This window comes from Pezoporus wallicus, unplaced genomic scaffold (genome assembly GCF_028554395.1).
Source record: "Pezoporus wallicus isolate ANWC-B61680 ecotype Strahan unplaced genomic scaffold, APGP_CSIRO_Pwel_v1 contig_8013, whole genome shotgun sequence".
Classification (NCBI taxonomy): Eukaryota; Metazoa; Chordata; class Aves; order Psittaciformes; family Psittacidae; genus Pezoporus; species Pezoporus wallicus.
Window position 1 is genome coordinate 1091117 of NW_026636761.1, and position 22216 is coordinate 1113332.

General features: G+C 46.4%; 1 protein-coding gene across 14 annotated transcripts in view; it reads left to right on the forward strand.

Annotated features, from left to right (window-relative positions):
- The window catches only part of PRRC2B (proline rich coiled-coil 2B), a 44382-nt gene extending 26844 nt beyond the window's left edge, over positions 1 to 17538 (forward strand). For 6 of the 14 annotated variants that reach the window (XM_057401562.1, XM_057401565.1, XM_057401561.1 and 3 more), the window contains exons 15-32: positions 625 to 844; positions 1496 to 3559; positions 4517 to 4716; positions 5204 to 5349; positions 5716 to 5857; positions 6453 to 6535; positions 7197 to 7388; positions 7528 to 7722; positions 8158 to 8244; positions 9160 to 9264; positions 9871 to 10063; positions 11331 to 11428; positions 12005 to 12132; positions 12959 to 13199; positions 14664 to 14840; positions 15504 to 15595; positions 16153 to 16273; positions 16722 to 17538. In XM_057401562.1, the coding sequence (XP_057257545.1) occupies positions 625 to 844; positions 1496 to 3559; positions 4517 to 4716; positions 5204 to 5349; positions 5716 to 5857; positions 6453 to 6535; positions 7197 to 7388; positions 7528 to 7722; positions 8158 to 8244; positions 9160 to 9264; positions 9871 to 10063; positions 11331 to 11428; positions 12005 to 12132; positions 12959 to 13199; positions 14664 to 14840; positions 15504 to 15595; positions 16153 to 16273; positions 16722 to 16862 (4625 nt within the window). In that variant the 3' untranslated portion in view covers positions 16863 to 17538. The other 8 variants (XM_057401570.1, XM_057401572.1, XM_057401567.1 and 5 more) reach the window with 5 other exon arrangements.
- Positions 17539 to 22216: the final 4678 nt, after the last annotated feature.

The following is a 22216-nucleotide window of genomic DNA, read 5'->3' on the forward strand; positions in this document are numbered from 1 at the left end:
TAAATTCTGGTTGGCTGTGATTGACCTTCTGTAGGGATGAGAAAGAGTCGATTGCAGTGAGAGCTGGTTAAGGGGATGGAGGAGGTTGGGAGGGAGGACACCTGCCTGTCCGTCCTCTGCACTGCAGTGGGTAGGTCTTCCCTAACAGCTATGGAGCCTTGGAGGTGTAAAAGCAGATCTTGCCCCTTAGAGAGGGATCAGATAGGGAGTTACTGTAAACATGTGAAATCTTAATAGACCCTTTTTGAGAACTGGGATCCTGTAGTTCCTGAGCTGTGTGCTTCTAGCACCTTCCTGTGTTGTTATTGATCTTCAGAGGTGTGACTGTAAACATCAGGATGTATAAGCCGTTTCCTTGAGTTTGTGGTTTGTGTCCATACACCTGCTTGCTTCCAAGCCAATGATGGTGTGTAGCGTTCTGAAAGCTATGTCACCTTCTTTATCACTCCAGGTGTATTTCCCAGCTGTGTGTTTCCCAAGCGCAATCTCCCCTCTGTCAGAAAGGTTTCCATGGCTGCAGTCACCTGCTGCCCTGGAGGGAAGGGGAGTCAGGCTAGCTGTGGATTGTTAATTCTTCTTGGTTTTGAGATCCTAGTGTTAATGGTGTGAATTCTGTCTTGACAGGAATTATGAAGCCCATGATTCAGCAGGACTCCATCGGTGGGAGCAGCTGTCGGTCTGAAGATCAGAACTGCCAGGCAGGGACAGCAGAAAGGAAAACTGCTCCCTTGGACCCTGTGCCCGTGTGGGGCCAGGAGAGCTACACATCCCTGCAGACTAAAGGGTACTCCCTGTCACATCAAAAACAGGCTGACAGCATCAGCATGGAGGGGCTGCATGCCAGGTGAGTGCAGAGCACCCTTCTCCTTATGCGTGCTGTGATGGGAGGTGATGCCATAAGTCATCCCTACTGAAAGGGAAGTGTAGAGTGGACCTAAAAGATGATATTTCTGAATAGGCCAAGGTACTGTCCTGGTAGCATCCTTACACTCTTGAGTGTGTTATGTCGTGGATGTGCTTTAAACTGAGCTGTTCAGAGTTTTTCTATCTAATGTCAGTCTAGGCTGACCAGCTTGGGAGTCTGTTCAGTAGGAAAAAGGCTCTTGTCACCCACGTGGGTAATTACAGAAAACCGAGTTAAAAATTCTGATATTTTCTAGTTTGTCTCTGAATTCTTTGGGACTTTCTGTAACCAATTCCTTGTTTTTGTATCTCCACATATGTTGGAGACTGAATCTCCCTTTATTTCTTAAGTTTGCCCGTGCATGCTAGGAAGTGTTTTTTTCATTGTCCATTGATTAGACAAACCAGGCAGTACAGCCTGGGGCCACAGCACATCTGCCCAGCATTCAGGTGTTTATAGGCTTATTGCCTCATGATTTAGAACAAACACCAACTGATTTGTTTCCACCTCTTGTGCCCAGCCTAGGCCCTTGGAGACATGTTGTGCTTTGCATTAGCTGACTCTTTTGTTTACTGTTTGTTTCCTTCTCAGGAACGATGGTTACTCTGCTGCTCCTGGAAGGCAGGAGAGTCTGAGCGCCCAGCGAGATCTCTTTGAGGACAGAGGGGAAGAGTACTTGAATGCTTTTGACAAAAAGGCCCAAGCAGACTTTGACAGCTGTCTGCCTTCTCAGAGGATAGGCCAAGATCTGTTGTTTCAGCATCAGGAGACGGTGCAGGAAACCTGTCCTGCTGGGAGCCGCCACGCAAACTTGAGGTGTTCACCCCTACAGCCTGATTTCATCCAGGCAGAGAAAAAGCCTGAATACAATGGCTGGGATATCAACCACCATGAGAAACCTGCAGAGACTGCAGCAGAAGCTGCTGAAGAAGCTCCCAGGGATGAGCAGTCATTCAGTGCTGACCCATGGAAGAAAGAAGGAGCTAATACCAAGCAGCCCACAGAAGAGACAACAGAGTGGGCTCCTGAGAACCGCACCACCAGCGGTCAGCACCAGGAGCAAATGGGGAGGACACGGCGATCAGGCCCAATTAAAAAGCCGGTCCTGAAAGCCCTCAAGGTGGAGGAGAAGGAGAAGGAGATGGAGAAGGTTAAGCTTGAAGCAGAGGACACCTCGCGCCCACTGAAGGAGAAGGCAGCTGTTCAGAAAGTAGAAAGTGAGTCAGATGATTCTGCAGCCTTAGTGAACTCCACACGTTACGTGCTGGATGACAAAGGTTCTTCCCAAGCCACCCTTGCCCGAGAGGCTGAGAAATCCCAAGAGGAAGAGGAGGAAGAAGAAGAGGAAGAGAAACCAGAAAGAACCTGGGAGAACAAATTATCCAGAGAATCCGGTGACCTCCCTCCCACCAAAAGAAACAACTGGATCTTCATTGATGAGGAACAAGCCTTTGGTGGGAGAGGTCAAGGACGTGGACGAGGGAGAGGCTTCAGAGAGTTCACTTTCCGAGGCCGAGGCACTGTAGTGGGCAGCCGGGGGGTCTATAACAACCAGCGGAGCAGCCGAGGGCGAGGGCTGCGGGAGTTCAACCAGGCAGAGGACTTCCCCAGGGGCAAGCCAAGGCGCCGCATTGCGAGCGAGACGCACAGCGAAGGGTCAGAGTATGAGGAGCTCCCCAAGCGTCGCCGGCAAAGGGGCTCAGAAAACAGCAACGAAGGCTCTGTGCTGGACCGCGAGGACAGTGATTTAAAAAAGGGAGACTTCAAAGAGTCGTGGAGGTCCAACAAAATCTATTCAGATGATCACAATAGTCTGGATCCGAAGATGAGGGCACCGAGAGCTTTTGGGAGATCACTGCCGCCAAGACTGAGCAACTCTGGCTATGGGAGAAGGGGGTTCATGGGTAAGGAGCCCACGCAGTGGCAAGGCAGGAGTGGGGGAGCAGGGTGGCAGGAGTACAGCCACACCTCTCCATCGGACGCTTTTGGGAGCAGGCAGCAGGCTGACAGGGACTACATTCAGGATTCTTACAAACACGTGGATTCCTTCTCCAGCCGGGTTTTCGATGAGAGTCATCTGGATGACAAAAGGCACTTTTTCCAGGAGGATTACTCAGCGGATCAGGAGAACATAGAGAACAGGCCGTTCAGGAGGCGGCGTCCCCCCCGCCAAGACAAGCCCCCACGATTCAGGCGCCTCAGGCAAGAGAGGGAATCAGTTGGCCAGTGGAACCCTGAGGAAGGAGGCCCCAGCCTACTGCCCAGCCAGTGGCCTGGAAGACCCAAGCTGACCAGTGCAGAGAAGAGCAGCATTTCGGGCAGACGGTCTCCTGAGCTGTCCTACCAGAACTCATCAGACCACGCCAATGAGGAATGGGAAACAGCATCTGAAAGCAGTGACTTCAGCGAGCGGCGGGAGAGGCGAGAGGGAGTTTCAGAGAGTGAAGGCCAGCTGGAGGGTGGCCTCTGCAGTGGGAGCTTGGGAGAGAAGAGGGAGCTGGCAAAGAGGAGCTTCTCAAGCCAAAGGCCACTTGTGGACAGGCAGAGCCGCAAGGCTGAGCCGGCAGGGTTTGCAGAGCAGTCTGTCAGGACTGGTGTGGGAGCAGCTTCCAGATATGAGAGTCAGCAGAACGGGACTCTGATAAAAAGCAAAAGGTGAGGTTGCATTCTGATGTGCAGAGATCTGCCACCTGATACGGGGGTATCAAGGTTGGAGAAGGGCTGGACTTTGGGCGAAGAGCTATGGGCTGTGTTTCTTTTCATCTAGTGCAGGTGACTTCCACGAGTGTTCATCCAACTGTGTGACATCCAAGGGTTTCATCACTGTCTGTTTCACTATCGATCACTGCCTTTGCCTCCATGCTGGGAATCCAGGTTTATGGAAGTTGCTGAGAAACTGTGGTCATGTCATGTGCTGCTGCTCTTCACCTTAGTTTCTGACCAAGGCAGCTCTCTACTGTCTGGACTGCCTCTCTCTAGATGACAAATAATGAAGGAAATCTTGGTCCTTAATTCCAGTCCTGTTGTGTCTTTCCTCTCCTGTCATGAATCCCCAGTGGAGTGTAGCAGAGGACAGAAGTGAGGGCCGGGTTTTCCTGGGACAGGTTACTCTTTAGTGAGTTGAACACTTGGGAATGATGTGTAGATGGTGGTCAGATGGGCACAAAAAAGCTTGGGAGAAATAGGAAAACTACGGGTTTTTTTTTAATCTTTCAGTGTCATCAGCTTCTCCCCATCTCCCTTTCCCTCACATTGATCCTTACCAAGAAGGATGCATTAATTGCAAAGGGGAGCTGCTAGAGCAGTGTCGTAGGAGGGAAGACACGGGGCCCTCCTCATAGAGACAAGTGAGGGTATTTAGCTTTGTTGCAGGGGCAGCAAGTTTGACTCATGGCTACAGGTATTCTGCTTCCATCCCACATCTCCAGTAACATCTTTGTAATGGGCTGCATGCTCAGAATTTTAACATCTGCTTCAGTTGGCCAAAGGCTGGGAAAGGATGAGGTGTGATTAGAAAACTGGTAAAGAAAATACAGCCCATGTGTTTTCCTCTTGGTACATTTACTCGGCTTGTAGGGACAAATCTAATTCCTTTCCCTTCTTTCCTTATAGGTCTCCAGAAGAAGGAGGGGGCCTTGGCAACACCAGTGGTGGGAGCAGCCACTCCATTTACAGCTTGGATAGGGCCTCCCATGCCAACTCGGAGTGTGCTGAGGGGCCAGGTAAAAAGGCAGAGAAGGAGCCCAAATCCACTGTGCAAAGAGCAAGTGAGAAGGGAGAGGCCTTGTCACAGTTTGAACTGAGTTATGGAAGTGAGTGTCTCTACTGATTTGTTTCTTTAAAGGGATAACACAACTTCAAGACAGACTCATTCCATCCAGTGTCATTTTAAGTATCAGGCTAGTTTTTTTCCATTTATTTACACTAACAAGAAAATTCCAGTGTATCTAAATAAGGAAAACATGAAAGACAAAAGATGGCTTTCAATTTTAAACCCAAACTTTTCAGCCCGATCTAACAGTCTCTTTAATGTTTGTTCTATAGAAAAGCAGGTTTTAGGGAGAATATTTCTGTATTTCTATCCAAGATGCTAAATTGCAAGCCCAAAATACCTTATATAGTGTGAAGGAAATTAAGAGAGCATCCAGAGTGGGGAACTTGAGCTCTGCAGTGCTGCTGGCTGAACTTGCTTACCTGTAGCATGGATTCTGTTTGAAATGCACTCTTTGTTATTGCAGTTTTAAAGCTTTATCTGCATATACAAATGCACTGTTTTTTCCCTGTATGTGCTTTGTTCAGGTACCATCATCGATAGTCGGGTATCGAACACAGCAGAAGAGAATGAAGTAGGTTCTATGGCAGGTGAAGGCTTCATTGAGGTTCTTACTAAGAAGCAGCGTCGCTTGCTGGAAGAAGAGCGAAGGAAAAAGGAACAGGCTGCTCAGGTGAGGAGTGGGGGGCAGAAAAAGCTTAACCTGATACATTGTTGGACTGCAGTCGGAGGAACAGGGCCCACAAAGTGTTTTGCTTTGTATCCCATTCCTCTACCTCTTCTCCCCCAAAAAATCTCATGCTGCTGGAGGCAGCTTTTTTCACTGCCTTGTTGTACTGGGAGAACCTCCCAGTAGCCACAGGGTCCATTTAAAAGAAAGAGGTTTGCATATCAGAATTACTTTGTATGGTTCTATGAGATGAGTTGGGGGCTTTTCTTATTGCAGCATATAGAAATGCATGGTTTGAACTTGCCAGGAGCAAGCTGTATTAGCTCAGTGCAGGAACAGGTCTTGCAGGCTGTGCCTTTTCTGTTTCAGGCACCAGCTAAGGCCCGTGTCCTTCAGTCTCGCATTCCTCCTCGGTTTGCCAAGAAGCAGAACAGCTTGTGCTTGGAGCAGGGTGATGTAGCAGTGTCTGGAAACAGCCTGGGCACAGAGATCTGGGAGAGCAACAGCCCAGGTAAGTTTAGGAAATGGAGTACTTCTGAAGTGTTCAGAAAGCTGAGTAATCCTTTGGTATGTACAGGAAGGACAGGGTGTCTGTGCTTAAGAGCATGATGCTAGTGGGAGTGGGAGGGGAGCTAGCAGACATCTAGAGTAGCATCTGTTCATACTGTGCTGTTCAGCCATCCACCTCCTGTTGTTGACCATGTCAGTCTCCTAGTCTATTTCTTGAGTCATCATGTAACATTAAGAACCTATTACATAGCATTTTCTAGCTTGTTGGGCTGCATCTGCTTCACCCATTTTCTTATTTCATCTTCCTCTGTTTTCTCATTCTGTGACACTGAACAGCTGTTGCCTTCCTTGTTTCTGTCTCTGCCCTTTCTTCCTTTACTGTTTCCGTGTTCCCTAAGAAGTCTCTTTGCTCTCCATACCCTGTATTCTTTGTGCCCCTTCACATCTCAGCTGGTCAGGCAACACTGGCTTTCTGAGGTGGGGAGAGTATCTCGTGTCTAGAAGTGGAACATTCATAGTGTAGCATGCACAGTGTACCAGGTGTGCTCATAGTTGTGTTACAAACAGCTGAACCCTGCCCTCTTGTTTTCTTCCAGCACTTTCTGTTCAGTCTCCTGGCAGCGATTCCTGGAACAAACCTGTAAATACCTTTAATGGTACTGAATCTAGCACCACTGAGGTAAGTAAGTGGCACCTGATGTGCCATTCAGGTATTTTGTGTGTAAAGTTAACATAGGTGGCTTATGCTTCTCATTGCTCCATCTGTGCTTAGCAAGTCTCAGCTCTGCTTTTGCAATTTTAAACTGTCCCTTTGCGGTTCTAATTTGAGCTTGATGCTGCTCAAATCTTGACGTAGAGGTGTTCTGTGCGGATGTAAATCTAGAGTAACCATCTGGTAGGTTATGCTCCTAGCTGGACACAGAGTGTGGTGGAGTCCTGTAGATCATGTCTGCGTGCCTCTGCCCGTGAGCAGTGTGTAGCTGTAGCCTTACTGTAGGGAGGGTGGAGGAGGTTCCTTAATTCTTCACCTCTGGAGACCAGAGTTCAAATCTGGTTTGGGTCACAAGTGAAATGAGCTTGGCAATCTCAGCCTAGTTTCGATGTTCATCACTTCTTGCTTATTCTAAAGCCACAGTCCATTTGGTGCATTGGTTTATCCTGTCTCAGGGTTGCTTAGAGCTGAAGCAGCAGCCAAGGGATCCCCAAATCCTTTGCAGTTAACTGAGAATGCGATTTGAAAAGGGACATGGTCTTGCTGTTTTCTGGGATTGTTTTTTTTTCCCTCCTTTGTGGAGCTGGGTTGGAGTCTGGGGCTTTAACACATTTCGTGCTTTGCATAGCAGGGTTTTAAAGGCAGCCAGGGGGATAGTGGCATTGACTTGAGCGCGGAGTCTCGGGAATCCTCCGCTACCTCCTCTCAGCGCAGTTCTCCATATGGCACCCTCAAACCAGAGGAGATGAATGGGGCTGGCCTGGTGGACGCAAAGCCTGACTGCCAGAAGGAGCAAGTGCAGAAGCAATCTGATAAAAAGGTAATCTGGATTTGCAGCCAAGCCAGAGCTCATAGTGGGAGACCCTGTGAAGTGGTTGTGTTGTTCTTAATAGCATTTTTAAGGCTTGAGATTGGCTTATTCAGTCTTTGTGTCTCAGCCTCTTTGCTTTCCTGTTAAGGATTCAGATCAAGGCTCAGGACAGAACAAGGAACACAAGCCTGGACCAATCGGCAACGAACGCTCCCTGAAAAACAGAAAGGGTTCGGAGGGAACGGAACGGCTGGAAGGCAATATTCCCCCTGTTAACGGGGTAGAAATTCACGTGGATTCTGTACTTCCTGTGCCACCCATTGAATTTGGAGTAAATCCTAAAGTGAGGATTGAATTTAATTGCATCTTCTTGGTGATTTGAGCTTGTTGAAATAGGAAAGGTGGTTTGGGGCAGAAGGATGATTTGGAGGAAGCTTCCAGCTGTAGATTTGCCTTAGATTTCATTACTGACACAAACCAGGTACTCAAGATGTCTCGGCAAACATGTAATATCCACTTGGAAATACTGTCCCAAGGACCAGCTGGGGTGGTAACAGAGGTGAGGGACAAAATTACGGTCATCTAAGCCTTTGTGTGCCTCTGGGGGTTGCCTGCTGCTCAGTGCTGAGAAATGTCGTCTTGTTCTCTTCCAGCAAGTCTGACAGGAGAGCAGTCTTTAGTGTCTAGTGTCGTGATTCAGGCTAGAGTCATTAACCATGAGAAGCAGATGAGTGGCCCTTGAACCTGGATTTGAATTTTGTATATTTTACTCTTTCAGGATTCTGATTTCAGCTTGCCACCTGGTTCTGCCTCTGGCACTGCAGCTAACCCTGTCACCAAATTGCAGGATGCCTTGGCCAGTAATGTAAGTATTTCTTTTGGCACTGATTCATTGGAGATACTCCTTGGTTAAACCTCGCTCCAAAGAGAGCAAGTGTATTTCTTTGCAGTTGATTTCCCACTTAATGCTTAGGCTGCACATGTGACTAAAACCCATAATGGAAATCTGTGCCCTCGAGGTACATTGGTAAGAGGAGCATTGCTCACTCAGAAGGGGTATAGAGAGCAACCCCATTATCACTGTGACTTGTGTAAAGCAAGAGGTATGTCTGAGGTCACCAGCTTCCTCCCATGAGACACAAGAGTGTTGGTAATGGAAGTTGTACAGATAGTGGTGTTTTTAGCTCCGGATTGCCAGCATCCTCGGAAGGTCTATTCTGCCACAGCAAGGCAGAGAAGTGTAACTTTAGTTAGGCCCTTTTGGAGGTTTCCCAGCTTATTCCAGACACCTGGGTATCTCATTGTTATATATGAAAGAGTGAGCACACTGAAAGCCCAGCTTGTAGCTCAGCTGTGCTTGGCAGTATGAGAAACTCGCAAAGCTTCTTTGAAATGTCTTCAAGTTTGTTGTCTCTTTGATTTTGGAGATTTGTCTAAAAGGGTGTTTTTTCAGAAGTGCTCTTTCAAAAAGAGGTTTTGTCCAAAATTTAGGTGTATTCCAAATACGGGACAGGTGGAGGAACTTGTGCAAAATGAAGTTATTGAGTCCGATTGATGCTTAAGTAGAAGCTGGTGTAACTTGACAGAGAGGGCGTCACTGCACATAACCAAAGCTTCATTTATTCCAACAGCAGAATGGATCACAGTCGAATGTGGTACTTAACTCCTGCAGTACCGCTGAGGATTAAATCCTTTGAGGTGTACTGGAGTTGCTAGCTGGTAGCTTATGACTTTCTCATGAGAGTTATAAAGTACTCACCATTGACCCATCTCCCCTCAGGCAGGGTTAACGCAGTCCATTCCCATTCTGCGAAGAGATCATCACCTTCAGCGTTGCATTGGCCTCAACCCAATGTCCTTCCCCACTGCAGATCTCACTCTTAAGGTAAGCAAGCTGGCATGTGTGGTTGTCCTGGGTGTGGATACCATGTTTCCATGGCCAGGGTATGTAGGATGGAGAGATCTTTCCCAGAGTGTTTTATTAGGTACTGCTAAATCTTTAATTAGCTCCAGTAAAAGTGTGCATATGCTGACTACAGCAACAGTCCTGGATGCTGAAGTCCTTGGCACTTGTAGAGAACTGCAACAGAGCTTTCCTGCTGTTTCAGTAGCTGGGGAAAATGGTTGGTCAGGTATCCTAGGTGCCTGATGGTCTAAAGAAGGAAAAAAAAAAAGAAACAAAACCCAAACAAAACAAACAACCCCATCCCAAAAAACCCCAAACCCAAACAGCATCAACAGAAAAAACCCAAAATAGACAAGAAACACCACTAAACCCAGAAAGCTCAGCAGATACCAAGTAGGGGTTGAGTGTTTGTGAAGGATGCTTGCCCATTGGAAATTGCTGTGAAACCCCATGACCTGAGACCTGCCAGCTTTCCACTACATCTAGACTGAATTTGAACCAACAGGTCATAGATGAGGAACTCATGGCTTCAGTATTGTCCTCCCCGTTTGAACTGTCTGTAGTTATTGTCCTTCATTTCCGTAGATGGAGTCTGCTCGTAAAGCTTGGGAAAACTCTCCTAGTTTACCAGAACAGAACTCCCCGGGAGGCGCAGGCTCAGGCATCCAGCCTCCTTCCAGTGTTGGAGCTTCCAACGGTGTCAGCTACAGCTCTTTCGGTGGAGTTTCCATGCCTCCTATGCCTGTGGCATCTGTAGCACCTTCTGCATCTATTCCAGGTACCTGCAAACTGTGGCAGCAGTATTTGCATTGTCTGGTTGGTATTTAGGAATCATCTGATTCTAGTAGATGAGAGGCATGGTGAGAAGAGCTTATGTATAAAGTTAACTGACTGGTATTTAATAGATTCTTAACAGCAATTCAGTCAAGACAGAAAGAGGGAAGTCGCCCCACTTCGAAGAATGTCACTTGAGTGTAACTGGTGTAAATTTAGCACAAGGATGACATTCCCTGTGTAGGAGCAAGTCTGATGTCTCAGGGTCTAGCTTACCCTTCACTGTGTGTTCAATAGAACAGGAGGGAAGTGAAGAAACATGTGGCTGAAAGATTTCAACAGTCCCAATATCAACCATTCATTCCTCTGCTCATTTTGCTATTTAAGGCAGAGGTTCTGAGCGCCTTCTGCTCTTTGTGTGTGATAACAACTTGCTTGTAGTTTGCAGAGCTCTGGGAGGTGGGAAGGTGTTGCTGTCTTTGAGTTAGAAGCAAAGCTTGGGCTCAGTTGTGTTACATATTGTGTGTAATTAGGGAGAGCATCTAGAAAAAGGAAATGTACTTTGTTTCTCTGACTTCTGGGTCCCAACGGACCTCTCATGTGTGCACTACCCTTTTCATTCCTCCGTTCAAGAACAGAGGGGAATATGCTGAACAGAAGTGATAGCGAGTGGACCACTCTAGTGAGTCTGTTACTAGCTTCTGCTTGGAAAACAGATTGTTCCAAGTCAGGTGATTTCCTTCCCTGCTCACCCTCATTTTGCTTGTAAATCCCGTGGTTCAGATCCATACAGAGCCATAAGAGTGGCACAGCACTTCTAACCGGTGCCACCTTTGGGGTGAATATGGCTTTTAGATCTCTTGTGTGAAGGTCTCAATGCCATATTTGCTCTTTCTGTGCCTTGTAGCTGCAAAGATGAGATGATTGCAGAGCAGGCTTCTGGCATTTAGGAAGAGTTTGGAGTACAGTTCACCAGTTCCTGGACTGTTACTGTTTCTGACTCTTTTGTGGAGGTGGGAAACCTGGGTTTACATTTAGCCTCTTCCAGAAAGGTATGATTAATTCACAGCAAGAGAACTACTGTAAGCAGGCTGCTGGCTTTGGTACGTGGATTTATGAGCTCTGTAGGCTCTTTGGAATGGGCACTATGTTTGTGTTGACTTGCTGAGCTGGTTGCTGAGGGGTAGGAAATAATCTCGACCTGCAGGTCTCTGCAGTGCACTGTGTCTGTATCTGTACCTTGAATTTACACCCAGCCTTCTCATGTTTAGGTAACCATATTCCACCCCTGTATCTGGATGGCCATGTGTTTGCAAGTCAGCCCCGCCTGGTCCCTCAGACGATACCTCAGCAGCAAAGCTACCAACAGGTGAGGCAGAAACAACCAGGTAGTGGTTTCTCAAGGAGTCTTCAGGGTGGCATTTAAGAAAACTAGGAGTCATTTATCTCTGGTAGCCCAGAAGAGCTTAGATGTGGCTCCTTTAATATTCCTTGGATGCTGCTTCCCAGTGGATATCACAGGTTAATGACACTGAAGAGAGGGAATTGAGGGGTTTTCCACTTTTATACCAGTGCCTTTTGGTTGTGTTTAACTGAAGCAGATGCTGAGGTGCCTGTGTGAAGTAAAGTAAATTCCACAGCCAGTCAGTACTTATGAGCAATTTCACTAGCCTTTGTAAACGAGAACTGGGATTGTCAGTGTGTATTCTGTGTGGGAAGCACGTTGGTCCCTGTATGTGTCCATCAAATGCCTCTTGCAGGCATCAGTCTTTCCTCTTGGGTGCTCCTGCCAGTGTGCTGCTGGGCTGTGGAATGATGCAGGGGCTGGGTAAAGGTGCAGTGTCATGGCAGATTGATTCGTGGAGGAAACTGATGGATTTTTTAACAGCCTGGGAGAGTTTCTGGCTCCTCTTGCACCTCTCAATCATCTTAATCTCTTCTGCAGGCTGCTGCTGCTCAACAGATTCCCATTTCCCTCCACACATCCTTACAGGCCCAAGCTCAGCTTGGGCTGAGGGGTGGTCTGCCGGTTTCCCAGTCCCAGGAGATGTACAGTTCCATTCAGCCCTTCAGGTAACTGCTTCCAGCTTTTATTTCCTCATGGTTTGATTTCATCTGTTCCTGATGCCGATGCACATTGATCAGATACTCTGTGCTCATCTTCTCTTCCCCCTTTGTTGATGTGCTCCTAGTAACACTGTTGGGGTGGAGAGCAAGAGTATTGGGGCATATGTTGCTTTGCAGGACATTAGGAAAGACTGTCCTTGGAAAGTTACTCAGTTGTACTGCCTACCCTCTTAAAGCAGGAGGCAAATCTTGGAAACGATGCAGAAAGAGGAGTTTTGTGGGCTAGCAAACAGGCTTAACTAGTGAAGAACACAGAACTTACAGCTTACTGTATTTGCTTTACAAGACAAAGGGTTTAATCAGATCTGAGTACCAGGATAATGAAATGAAATTACTCTGTTCCTTAGGTACAAACTGACAAGAACAGAATAAATGCCTGCACTTTGGACTAAAAATTGCTAGAGCTGTTTGAATCTTTAACTTCTGATTCTTTCTTGCTTTATAAAACTGCTGTAGACTTCCAGTAACCTGAATCCTCTCTTAACTACTAATCCAGAGCTTATTGTGCAGGATATCAAAACATAAACTTTGTCATTCTGTTGACTATTTCTGCAGCAAGAGGACATGGTTGTAAGGGCTTAAAAGTGGAAGTAAAAAAAGAAAAATCACCCTGTTACTAAAATGGAAGGTGGCATCACAGCTTATTTCTAAGCTGTCAGTTTAGGAGAATCTGAGAACTGATTGCAGGCCAGATACAGTTTGGCAGGAGGTGTGTGTGTACAGTCTCCAAAGGTTTTCTATGTAATGACTTGAGCATGTTTTTCTTCTCCAGGTCTCAGGTGTATATGCACCCCAGTCTGTCTCAACCCAGCACCATGGTCCTGACAGGAGGCACAGCTCTGAAGCCTCCGTATTCCGCCTTCCCAGGCATGCAGCCCTTAGAGGTGGTGAAAACCCAGTCTGGGTCCCCCTACCAGCCCATGAATGGAAGCCAGACACTGGTTTATGAAGGCCAGATAAACCAGGCGGCTGGCATGGGAGCCTCCCAGATGATGGACTCTCAGCTTACGCAGGTTAGGAGCAGGGCTCATGAGCCACTCCCCGTGTACAGGCTTTTTCACAGCCACTTGTTTCTGAGGCTGGGTTGAACCTACTATTTGTGCTGAGTTATGTGTTTGTGTGAACTGAGCTCTTTGTAAAGAGGCAAAAGGTTTCCCCGAGAGACTTTGTTCTGTGAGCCATTGTTTCAAACATGCAGCACCTTATTTAATGAGATGCTTGCTAATTGTCTATCCCTGCTGAGATGTCATTTTCTAACTCTGAAGTCCTCGCCCTCAATATAGACGTTTAATGCAGATCAAACCTTGCAGTGCTTCATGCGTAGGAAGCCATAAAGCAGTGGTTGTACTAAAAGTACCTCCTTCTGAGAGCCAAATCCCAACCGCCTCCAGATTTAACTCTGCTTCCAGGGTAACTAAAACCTTTTATTAAATGTTCATCTATCTTCTCAATTCATTTCTTATGCAGGTCTTATTTACAACTTCTGCTGATCTGTTTGGCAGCATCTTAACAAGAATTTCACTGTGTGAGAAAGCTTTTGTAAAGCGTGGTTCAGATAAAGACATTGAATCCTCCTGTGAGCATAGCTGTACTTGTGGACACATGTTTGATTCTCTGGAGAAGTTTGATACTTTTATTAAACTCATTTATTTTGTGCAACGTGTTAAGGTTTATTTGTTCTGTTTAAAGAGGGATTTTTGTGTTGTAACTGACATAGAGTTAATCCTGAAAGTAATTTAGCTGAGGAAGATGCAGAGTATACTGGCAAAGTAAATACCTGAAGAAATGCTTTGTCTGTCATAAGCTAGCAGCTTGGTCTCTTGCCAGCCTTAGATTATTTATTAGTTGGTTTTTATTTATTACAAAGTGTTGTCATAGAACCTCCCAATTCCAGCATTTGTGAGGACTGCCAGATGAATTAGAGGGAACACGAGTCCTGAGCTATATGTTTCAAGATTTCTCTTAATTATTACCATCACCAGTTTGAAGCTCAGTGCAGAACACAGAGCTGAGGTTGCTATCACTTTCTGTAGAGGTTCAGTCCTTGAAATGCTTTGGCTTGAAAGTGTAGCAGACTTCCTGGTCTGGGCATCAAAACTGCAAATAAAACACTGAACACTGAACTGCCTGATGCTGCCATCATACCAAGAGAAAATGACCCCATGCAGTGACCATGAGGAAGACTGAAAAACTGGGAGAAGGCTTTAGGCAAGGAGGAAAGCCCTGTGTCTGAGTGCAGTCCTGTTAAATCAGTGCCGTGTTAAAAGCCCAGCTGAGAGGGTGTTGGCAGCACTGCCAGAACATGCATTTCAATGTGGAAGTCCCTCTGTTACGTTGATTTGCATACATTCTGTGCCACACTGCATGGTTTGTGAGCTTCCTTTTAGTAATGCTGTGTGTTCAGGGTATTAGGAGACAGAGTCTCAAACAGCAGCCTGTTAACACCATGAAGTTAACTACATGTCCTTATCACTCAGCTAACGATGCCTGTGCCTGGCTCTCAGCTTCCTCTGCCCCGCTATGGCTCTGGCCAGCAGCCCCTGATTCTACCACAGTCCATCCAGCTTCCTCAGGGGCAAAACCTGCCTGTAGGAGCTCCCCGAAGAATCCTCCCTCCTGGATCCCAGCCTTCTGTTCTTGCTACCAGCAGGGAGGTAAGGATTAACTCCTGCGTGCTCACCTTGGCATTGGTTAACCTGTCCTGCATTGAAGTCTCACTCCTTGATACTGGTTGTTAAAGGGGAGACTGGCTTATTTGGATCCTTAAATAACAAAGCCAAGGATTGGTGTTCAAATGAAGGAACCCTTTTGCCCTCATCTCCAAAGAGCAGGCCAGCAGTTTGTCAGGTTTTGCTGCTGGTCATCATTCTGTTTCCAGGGAGCCACATCCTGCTTTGATCCAGTTTGGAGTCTCCAGTTTTATTACATGTTTACACAGGTTTCCCCAGAGTGCTTGAGGGGTGGTGAGCTCCAGACACAGTTGGAATACTGCCCAGATATTTCACACTGTTGTGAAGCTTGTCCATTTGAGTAGGTATATTCATGTCATGTCTGCTTTGATGGATTCATATCATAAGTTTGTCTACTATTATAGGGGAGAGAAAGCACAGGTCCTGTGTTTTCTTGTGCTGCTGGCTTGTTGCTTTAATACAAGCAGATTATGTCACTTACAAGCCTCACTCTCTTCGCCTGAACAATGTTTCTTCTTTTAATGGGCACAATGGGTAGAAGGGCAAAGATGTGCCTTAAGTGTTTATCTGAAGTAGTAAGTGATTTGTGGATGCAAAGATGATACTCTTGCTCGTTTTCCTTTGTAGTCCTCCCAGATGGAAATGAAAGGGTTTCATTTCTCTGATGGTAAACAGAGTATGTCCTCTGGAGGGTCTGTACCATCACCACATACGTACAGGTAACGCGTGTATGGAACTTAAACTCTCTGTAGTCTGAATGGGGAAGAAGTAGTGTTCCCCATTCAGTGACATGGTGCATGCATCATCCCTGTACAAGATACACTTGGGTTTTCACATGTAGAATGTGCTCACTATAGTCCAAATACGTGTATCAAAATGCATGATCATGGCTTTCAGTTTTGGGTGTGGACCAGTGTGTATCTGTCTTGGCCCTTTATGCCTGTGGGACGTGCATGAACTTACTTGTTAACTGAGTCGTAAAGACAACTTAGAACTGGTGTGTGCTTTTGTGTTCCTTGCTAAGGTGGAAAATTTGAGGCTCATTGAGTAGGCTTTTTAATTTCCAGCATGGTGCTCTCAAGATGAGTGGTGCTCATGTCTAGACATACCAGACCTTCACGTCATTGAGCCTTTTTTCTCCTAACCAATCCATGTGTTGTCTTTTGGGCTGGGGAGCTCGCTGATGCGCACAGCACAGGCTCATTCCCTGTCAATTGCTGCTTTCTGCTGTCTGTTTTTTCTTTCACACATGAATAAGGTTCTCATTCCATTGTAGAATTTACTCCATGAATATTGTCGACTCTTCGATTTCCAGGCCTAGCTCTGCCAGCCCAAGTGGGAAGCCATCTGGAACAGCAGTTAGTATGGGCTCTGTGCAAGGACACTATGTGCAGCAGGTAGCGTACATCAGTACTTTGACCCAGCAGTGTCTGCCCTTATACACTGTCATGCTTACGCCTTGGACTTTTAAGGGTGTCAGAAAGGCTGGTGTAATTTGGGAGCTCTTACTTTGCCTGAAGGGGGAGTGAGTGGGTAGGCGTTATAATGAGTCCAAGAGTAATGTTTGTGTGATTTGAAAGTCAGGGGAGATTAGAGGATTACCTGTTTTACAGCGTCTCTGTTGTTTGTTGTTGAGTTTTTGTGGGTTATTTGTATTGCGAGGCATGTGAAACACTTCAAGATCCTTATGTGGGGTGTTTTAGGACAGCAGTGTGCTGGAAGAGAAGAAATACCTGGATTTTGGACCAAATTTGATGTCTTGCGTGAATGATGGTCACAATTTGGTTTTTATATCTGCCTAGAAGAGTCTGTGCTAGCTAATGCTTTGTTATTGTATGTCAAAAGGCAAAGCAGCGGGTGGATGAGAATAAAGCCAACTTGGGAGCAGTAAAGCTGCAAGAAACAGCCTCCACAAACCAGATGAAGCCAGTGCGCACAGGAGCAATCAAACCTCAGGCAGTCAAAGTGGAGGAAAGCAAGGCCTAGGAGCACCTCTGATGCCCGCCTGGTCCTGCTGCCTGAGAGGCCCTGCAGCTTAGACTGGACCCCACTGGATCTCCTGAAAATTGCCAGATGATCTCCCTGCCCCACATAGACTGACTACAGCAACATCATCCAAGCCTGTCTCCCGACAAAGCAGTTTGAAGCAGTGGATATGACATTGACCTGCTTGCTTTAAAACCAACCTTGTGACTTCTTAAGTGGCTCGAGCCATTTGTTTTTTATTTTTATCCCCCCCCCCCCCCCTCCATGCCCCATCCACAGGTAGCTGTGATCGCTCACTTGGCAAATCGCATCCTTCTCCTTCCCTACTTCTGTCTCAGCAGAGTGGCAACTGGGGGAGAGGGGTTAGTTTGAGGTTTTTCATTTTAAAGGCAGCTGAGGTTTTTACAGAAATGCTATATCTTTGTTTATAGCAGAACTTTTATATGTTCTCTCATTTTCCCCACCCCTTCTTTCTGTTTTCCTCATTCCTTTCCAAAAAGAATTCCCTCCTGCTCAAATTATGTTCTGACAAAACTCTGCTTTGTTTTATATATGGTTCTGTGCTATGTTGAGAATCATGACTCTTCTAAATTGAGTTTGTTTGGGTATATTTCCCCAGATGATGTAGCCTTTCAGGTTATTTGATTTTAAAAATACGGGACAGTTATGGCATTCATTAATTTTTCAATATCCTTGTTTTAAGCTAGAAGCAGTGCTTGCATTAAAAGTAAATGTGTACTAAAGGTATATAGTAGATCAGTGCATTAATATTGAGACTTGCACCATGTTAATTGTAGCTTTGGGGTGCTTGTGCACAACAAAAATGTGGCATTTTTGTTTTAAGCAAAAAAACCTCCAAATTTCTGTTGCAAACTCATCTGGATCTTAGGGGGATTTGGTTGGTTGGTGGTTTTGTGGGTTTGGGATTTTTTAGTGACTGCCAAACACACAATAAAATGTAAATCATAGATTTATGAAATGTAAACTCTCCTCACCACACATCCATCAGAAGAGTTGGCCAGAGCCAACGGGTCTGTATAGACTACTTTTTGTAGTTGTGATGCTCTCTTACACTCCCTACCTTGGCCGCTCTAATTCTTCCTGTCTCCTGGGACTTGTTCTATCTTGTGTTCATCCCTTGGGGCTGCTCTCCTAAGCTTTGCTCTTCTCCCTTTTCCCTAAGTCTTGCTTTGTGTCCCTCTAACTCAACAGCCTTTTGTAAAATCAATGTAGAAACACATCGTGAAGGGAGCCCCTCTGCAAGGCAGCCGTTTTAGCACACTTGGAACCTCCTTTTTTTGTGTTGGAAATGCATGTTACAAAGGCAGTTTGGAATCATCCTTTTACTCGTCCTTCCCCAGATGAACAGCAAAGCATCAGTGCAGTTGCTTGTAGTGCGTGTACAGTTACCATCACTTCACACTTCCCCACCAGTGTTTGATGATCTATGGAAGGAAGGTCCCAGTGGGAAGGGGTTGGCTTTTATTTCTGTGGTTGTTTGGTTTTGATTTGTGTGTGTGTGTGTGTGTGCGTGTGTATGTAGATTTTTAGAACGGACTTCCAGGTTCCTGGAAGTGCATGGAGTCCTTCAGCTGATGGTAGTCTTAAGTAAACTTGCTACTTTCAGCTACCTTGGTTTGTCTTGTTTAGCTCTTTCAAAACGTAAAGTGGGCTGGTCACTCTGAAGTGAGGGAAAGAAACCATTTCTGCAGGAGATGACAGCTTGCTAACTGGCTGTGCTGTCTGCCTCTGCTGGGTGGCAGCAAGTCGTTTGGTGGTGGTTCCAAAGAAGATGCTTTGAACAAAGAATGTATTTGGGAAGGGATCTGAAAGGTGTTCTTGTTTCTCTGTTTGCTTTATTCCCCCTGCCCCGTGTTTTGGGCAAGATCCTTCATAACTTTCTAGGGATGCATTTGAAGTTTTAAGCTAAGTATAAATAAGTGTTTTATACAGTAGCTTTAAAGAGCTTAGAAATGTAAACTAACTTAGACATAGTAATGTCCCCTCTCCACAGGTGTCCCCATTGACTGTGGCAGAGAGAACCCAAAGGGAAAGGGATAGGATGGTACTTCTAAGAAAAAAAAAAGCCCCCTTTTTCCCCTCATGTTTTATGAATTTTTGACTTCAGAGTGTGCCAGCATCTCTCTAGTACCCTCATCCAAGTACAGGGTTGGAGATGTAGTGAGAAATTTTTCCCCAGCCTTCAGCCATCTCCCAGACCTGCATCCTCATCTGCTTGTCCTGCTCCCAGTGTTTTCCAAAGATTGCTCCACCAGTAGGACATCCCAGCCTCCTTTCTATTTCTTCCTTGGAATTCATGAACAAGAGGATTGTCTGGGTTTTCTTTTTTTTTTCATTGTTATCCTTCTGCCCAGCTGGCCCTAGCTAATAATAGCTCAGAATCTAACTGTAATGGCTAAAGAGACTTACCCAAGCCCCCCCTGCACATCTCTTTCCTACCCTAGAAACACTACGTAAGCTTTACAAAGACACTAACCTCTTTCCTCCCACCTGTATGACTTTAAAATGGTCAAATGTGTTGGAGAAACTGGGTTATTGCTAGACACAAGTTCTTGCAGTCCTTCGGATGTAAATGCCATCAGAACTACAATACTTCCTGTTGAAAAAGATCACCCTTCTTTCTCTTTTAACCCCTCCATTCCTTCCCCCAACAGAATAAAACACTAGAATTTATTTATACGTATTTGATGTTGTAGGTCTAGGTGAAAAAGTAATTGTTTCACTGCTCTATTTATATATTATGTCTGAATTATTCTGTGCAGGAAAGGCCAAGAAATGCATGTGAGCTTCATTCCATTCCTCACCATTGCGTGACTGTCAGCTGCAGTTGGCAAGACTCTTTCACTTAATGGAGTTTTGTGTGATGGAAAGCAGTTTCAGAGCCCATATTTCTACAGTGCAATATCCTTCCTTTCTGGCATAGATTTTTTTGTTTGTTTAAAGCTAGTGCAAGGTTAGTGCAGTTTGTGGTGCTCTCGAGTCAAAAGGAAAGCCTCTGATCCTTGATGCAGAAATGCCAAGGCTGCTGGTATGCTGATGGGAGTTCAGCTTGGGGAAGAGAAGAATGGAGATGCATAGAGCGTGGATATGGTTTCTAAGGGGATACTTTGCTTGCCATCTCCATTGCTGAAGGGTTGGGCCTTAATGATTTATTCCTTTGTGAGTTGCTTTTGCTTTGACTGGAAATCAGCTACCAAATTGCAGGCTCCCTCTGCTAGGAAAGGTGCAGTGGGAGGGAGAGGTGGAATCCATGCTTCCAGCAGCAGTGGGTGAAGCAGAACTATTCAGAGGCTGACTTTGGTGCTTTTTGTTCAGCTGAAGGTCTGAAGCACGTGTATAATTGGTTCTCATACACAGTGATTCATGGCCTAGCAGCTGCATTCAGTGCTGCTTTCCTCTCCAGCCCTCTTTTAGCTCTTAATTTGGAAAAACAAAATATACTAAAAAATAAAGGAGAAAATTAAAAAAAAAAAAAAAAAAGCCACTTTGTACGTTTTTAAATAAGTGGAAGCAGCACAGTCACCAGTGAAACAGGTATGCTTGTTGATCTTCCATCCTGGCTCTGCCCTGTGCCACTCTGCAGTCGTCAGTGACTCTGAATGTGTTTGCAGCCCATTGGACTCCCATGCATGTCTGTGTTCATGCAGAGGCACTCCGTTTAACAGTCTCCTTGCAAGAATGCTGCAAAGCTACAAGTTGCCCTGTGGTTCCTGTGTATTTATAGGTATATATTAAAACCCCCAAGCCTAGCATTTTTGCTCACCTCTTGACAGGCTGCTCTTCACTTCCAAGCACCGCTGCATGCCAGGATCTCGTTCTGTTGCGTTTTAACCTTCTGTTTTGCTTCTGGCTGGTTCAGCACAGGTTAATCCCTTGTAGCAGGGGTTATTTTTGACGTACAGCAGCCCAGATTTCCTCATAAGATGCATTTGTGAATGAGAATTTACAGCAGGCATCAGGATACACTTAGTTTGTGGCCCATCGATGGAAAAGGTGCGTTTTGCCCAAGCAGTGGAACTGCTGACAAGAAACAGCAGTACTCCAACCCCTTTGTTCTTTATTTTAACCCGAAGACCACCAGATATTCTTTGTGGTCACAGCCACCCCATTGGGGCAGAAGGCCTGTCCCCGGCTCCTCGGGATGGCTGCAGCCGCAACGCAGCCCCTTCCTTAGGGGACTAGCAGCAGTGAGGCACTCCCCCTTAGCATGTCTTGAGGCGTTGTCCTTAGCTGGAATCCCTCTGGTTCTCTGTAAATCCTTGTCTTCTCAAGGGGATATTGTACTCCTTAAAGCTTTTAACCTCATGACCTGTATAGGACATCTTTTTTTTTTTTGGCCTTTCCTCTCTTTGTCTATTCATGTAGACCAGATATTTGAAAGGGCAGACGATGGATAATTGTGTAACGTGCAACCTGTTTATATATATATATTTTTTGGGAACTTTTCCTTGGACCGGAACTCGAATCACGGCATCACCAGGCCAGTTGCGGCACACTCTTTATCGCCCCTTTTCTCCTCGTTTCAGTACCTATTGTTTCTCCTTTCAAATATGTGATTGTATTAGCTCTTTCCATATGAAAGAATTCTCCTTATTTAAATAAAAAAAAATTAAAAAAAATAAAGCAGATTATGCTTTTCTCAAATTCCCGTGTGGCTGGTCTGATTCTTTCGGTAAATTACTTGTGTGTGTGTGCTTTTATTTTAATTACTTCACTCTGTTTGAGTGGAGGTCTGCACTGAGGGGAGCTTGCAGCTCGCTCCCCACCGCCGCCATGGCGGGCAAGCCGCGGCCTCATCCCACACGGCCGTCGCCATAGCAACAGTGGATGCTCCTCCCTTTCCCGCCCTTACGGCCCTGCGTGCGTCTGATGTCACATCCGGAGGCTTGAGGGGAGAGGAGGGGAGCCCCTCGCTGTCTCCTCAGGGCCGGGGTCCCGGGCCCGCCGCCTCCCCCGGGGCACGGGGACCGGCGGTGCCGCGGCCCCCTCACCTCCGTAAGGCTCAAGGGGCGGTGGGGAGGCCTCATGGCGAGGTTAGTGGCGCTGCTGACCCCCGTCCTGAGGCTCAAGGTGGGGGACGGTGCCCGGGGCTGCTTCCTGAGGGGAGAGTGGAGGCTTATTGTGGGTTAGGCGTCCTGAGCCGCCTCGCGAAGCCAGCGAGGGGGTTACAGGGCTGGATGTAGGGTGGCTGTGGGTCCTGCGCACCCTCTAAACCTCAAGGGTGAGGCCTGGGTGTGAAGTGGTCCTGCTGCCCCCCATAGAGCCCAAAAGGGGATACAAGGTCTGGTGGGGGTTAGTGGCCCTATCATCACCTCGTAAGGCTCATGAAAGGG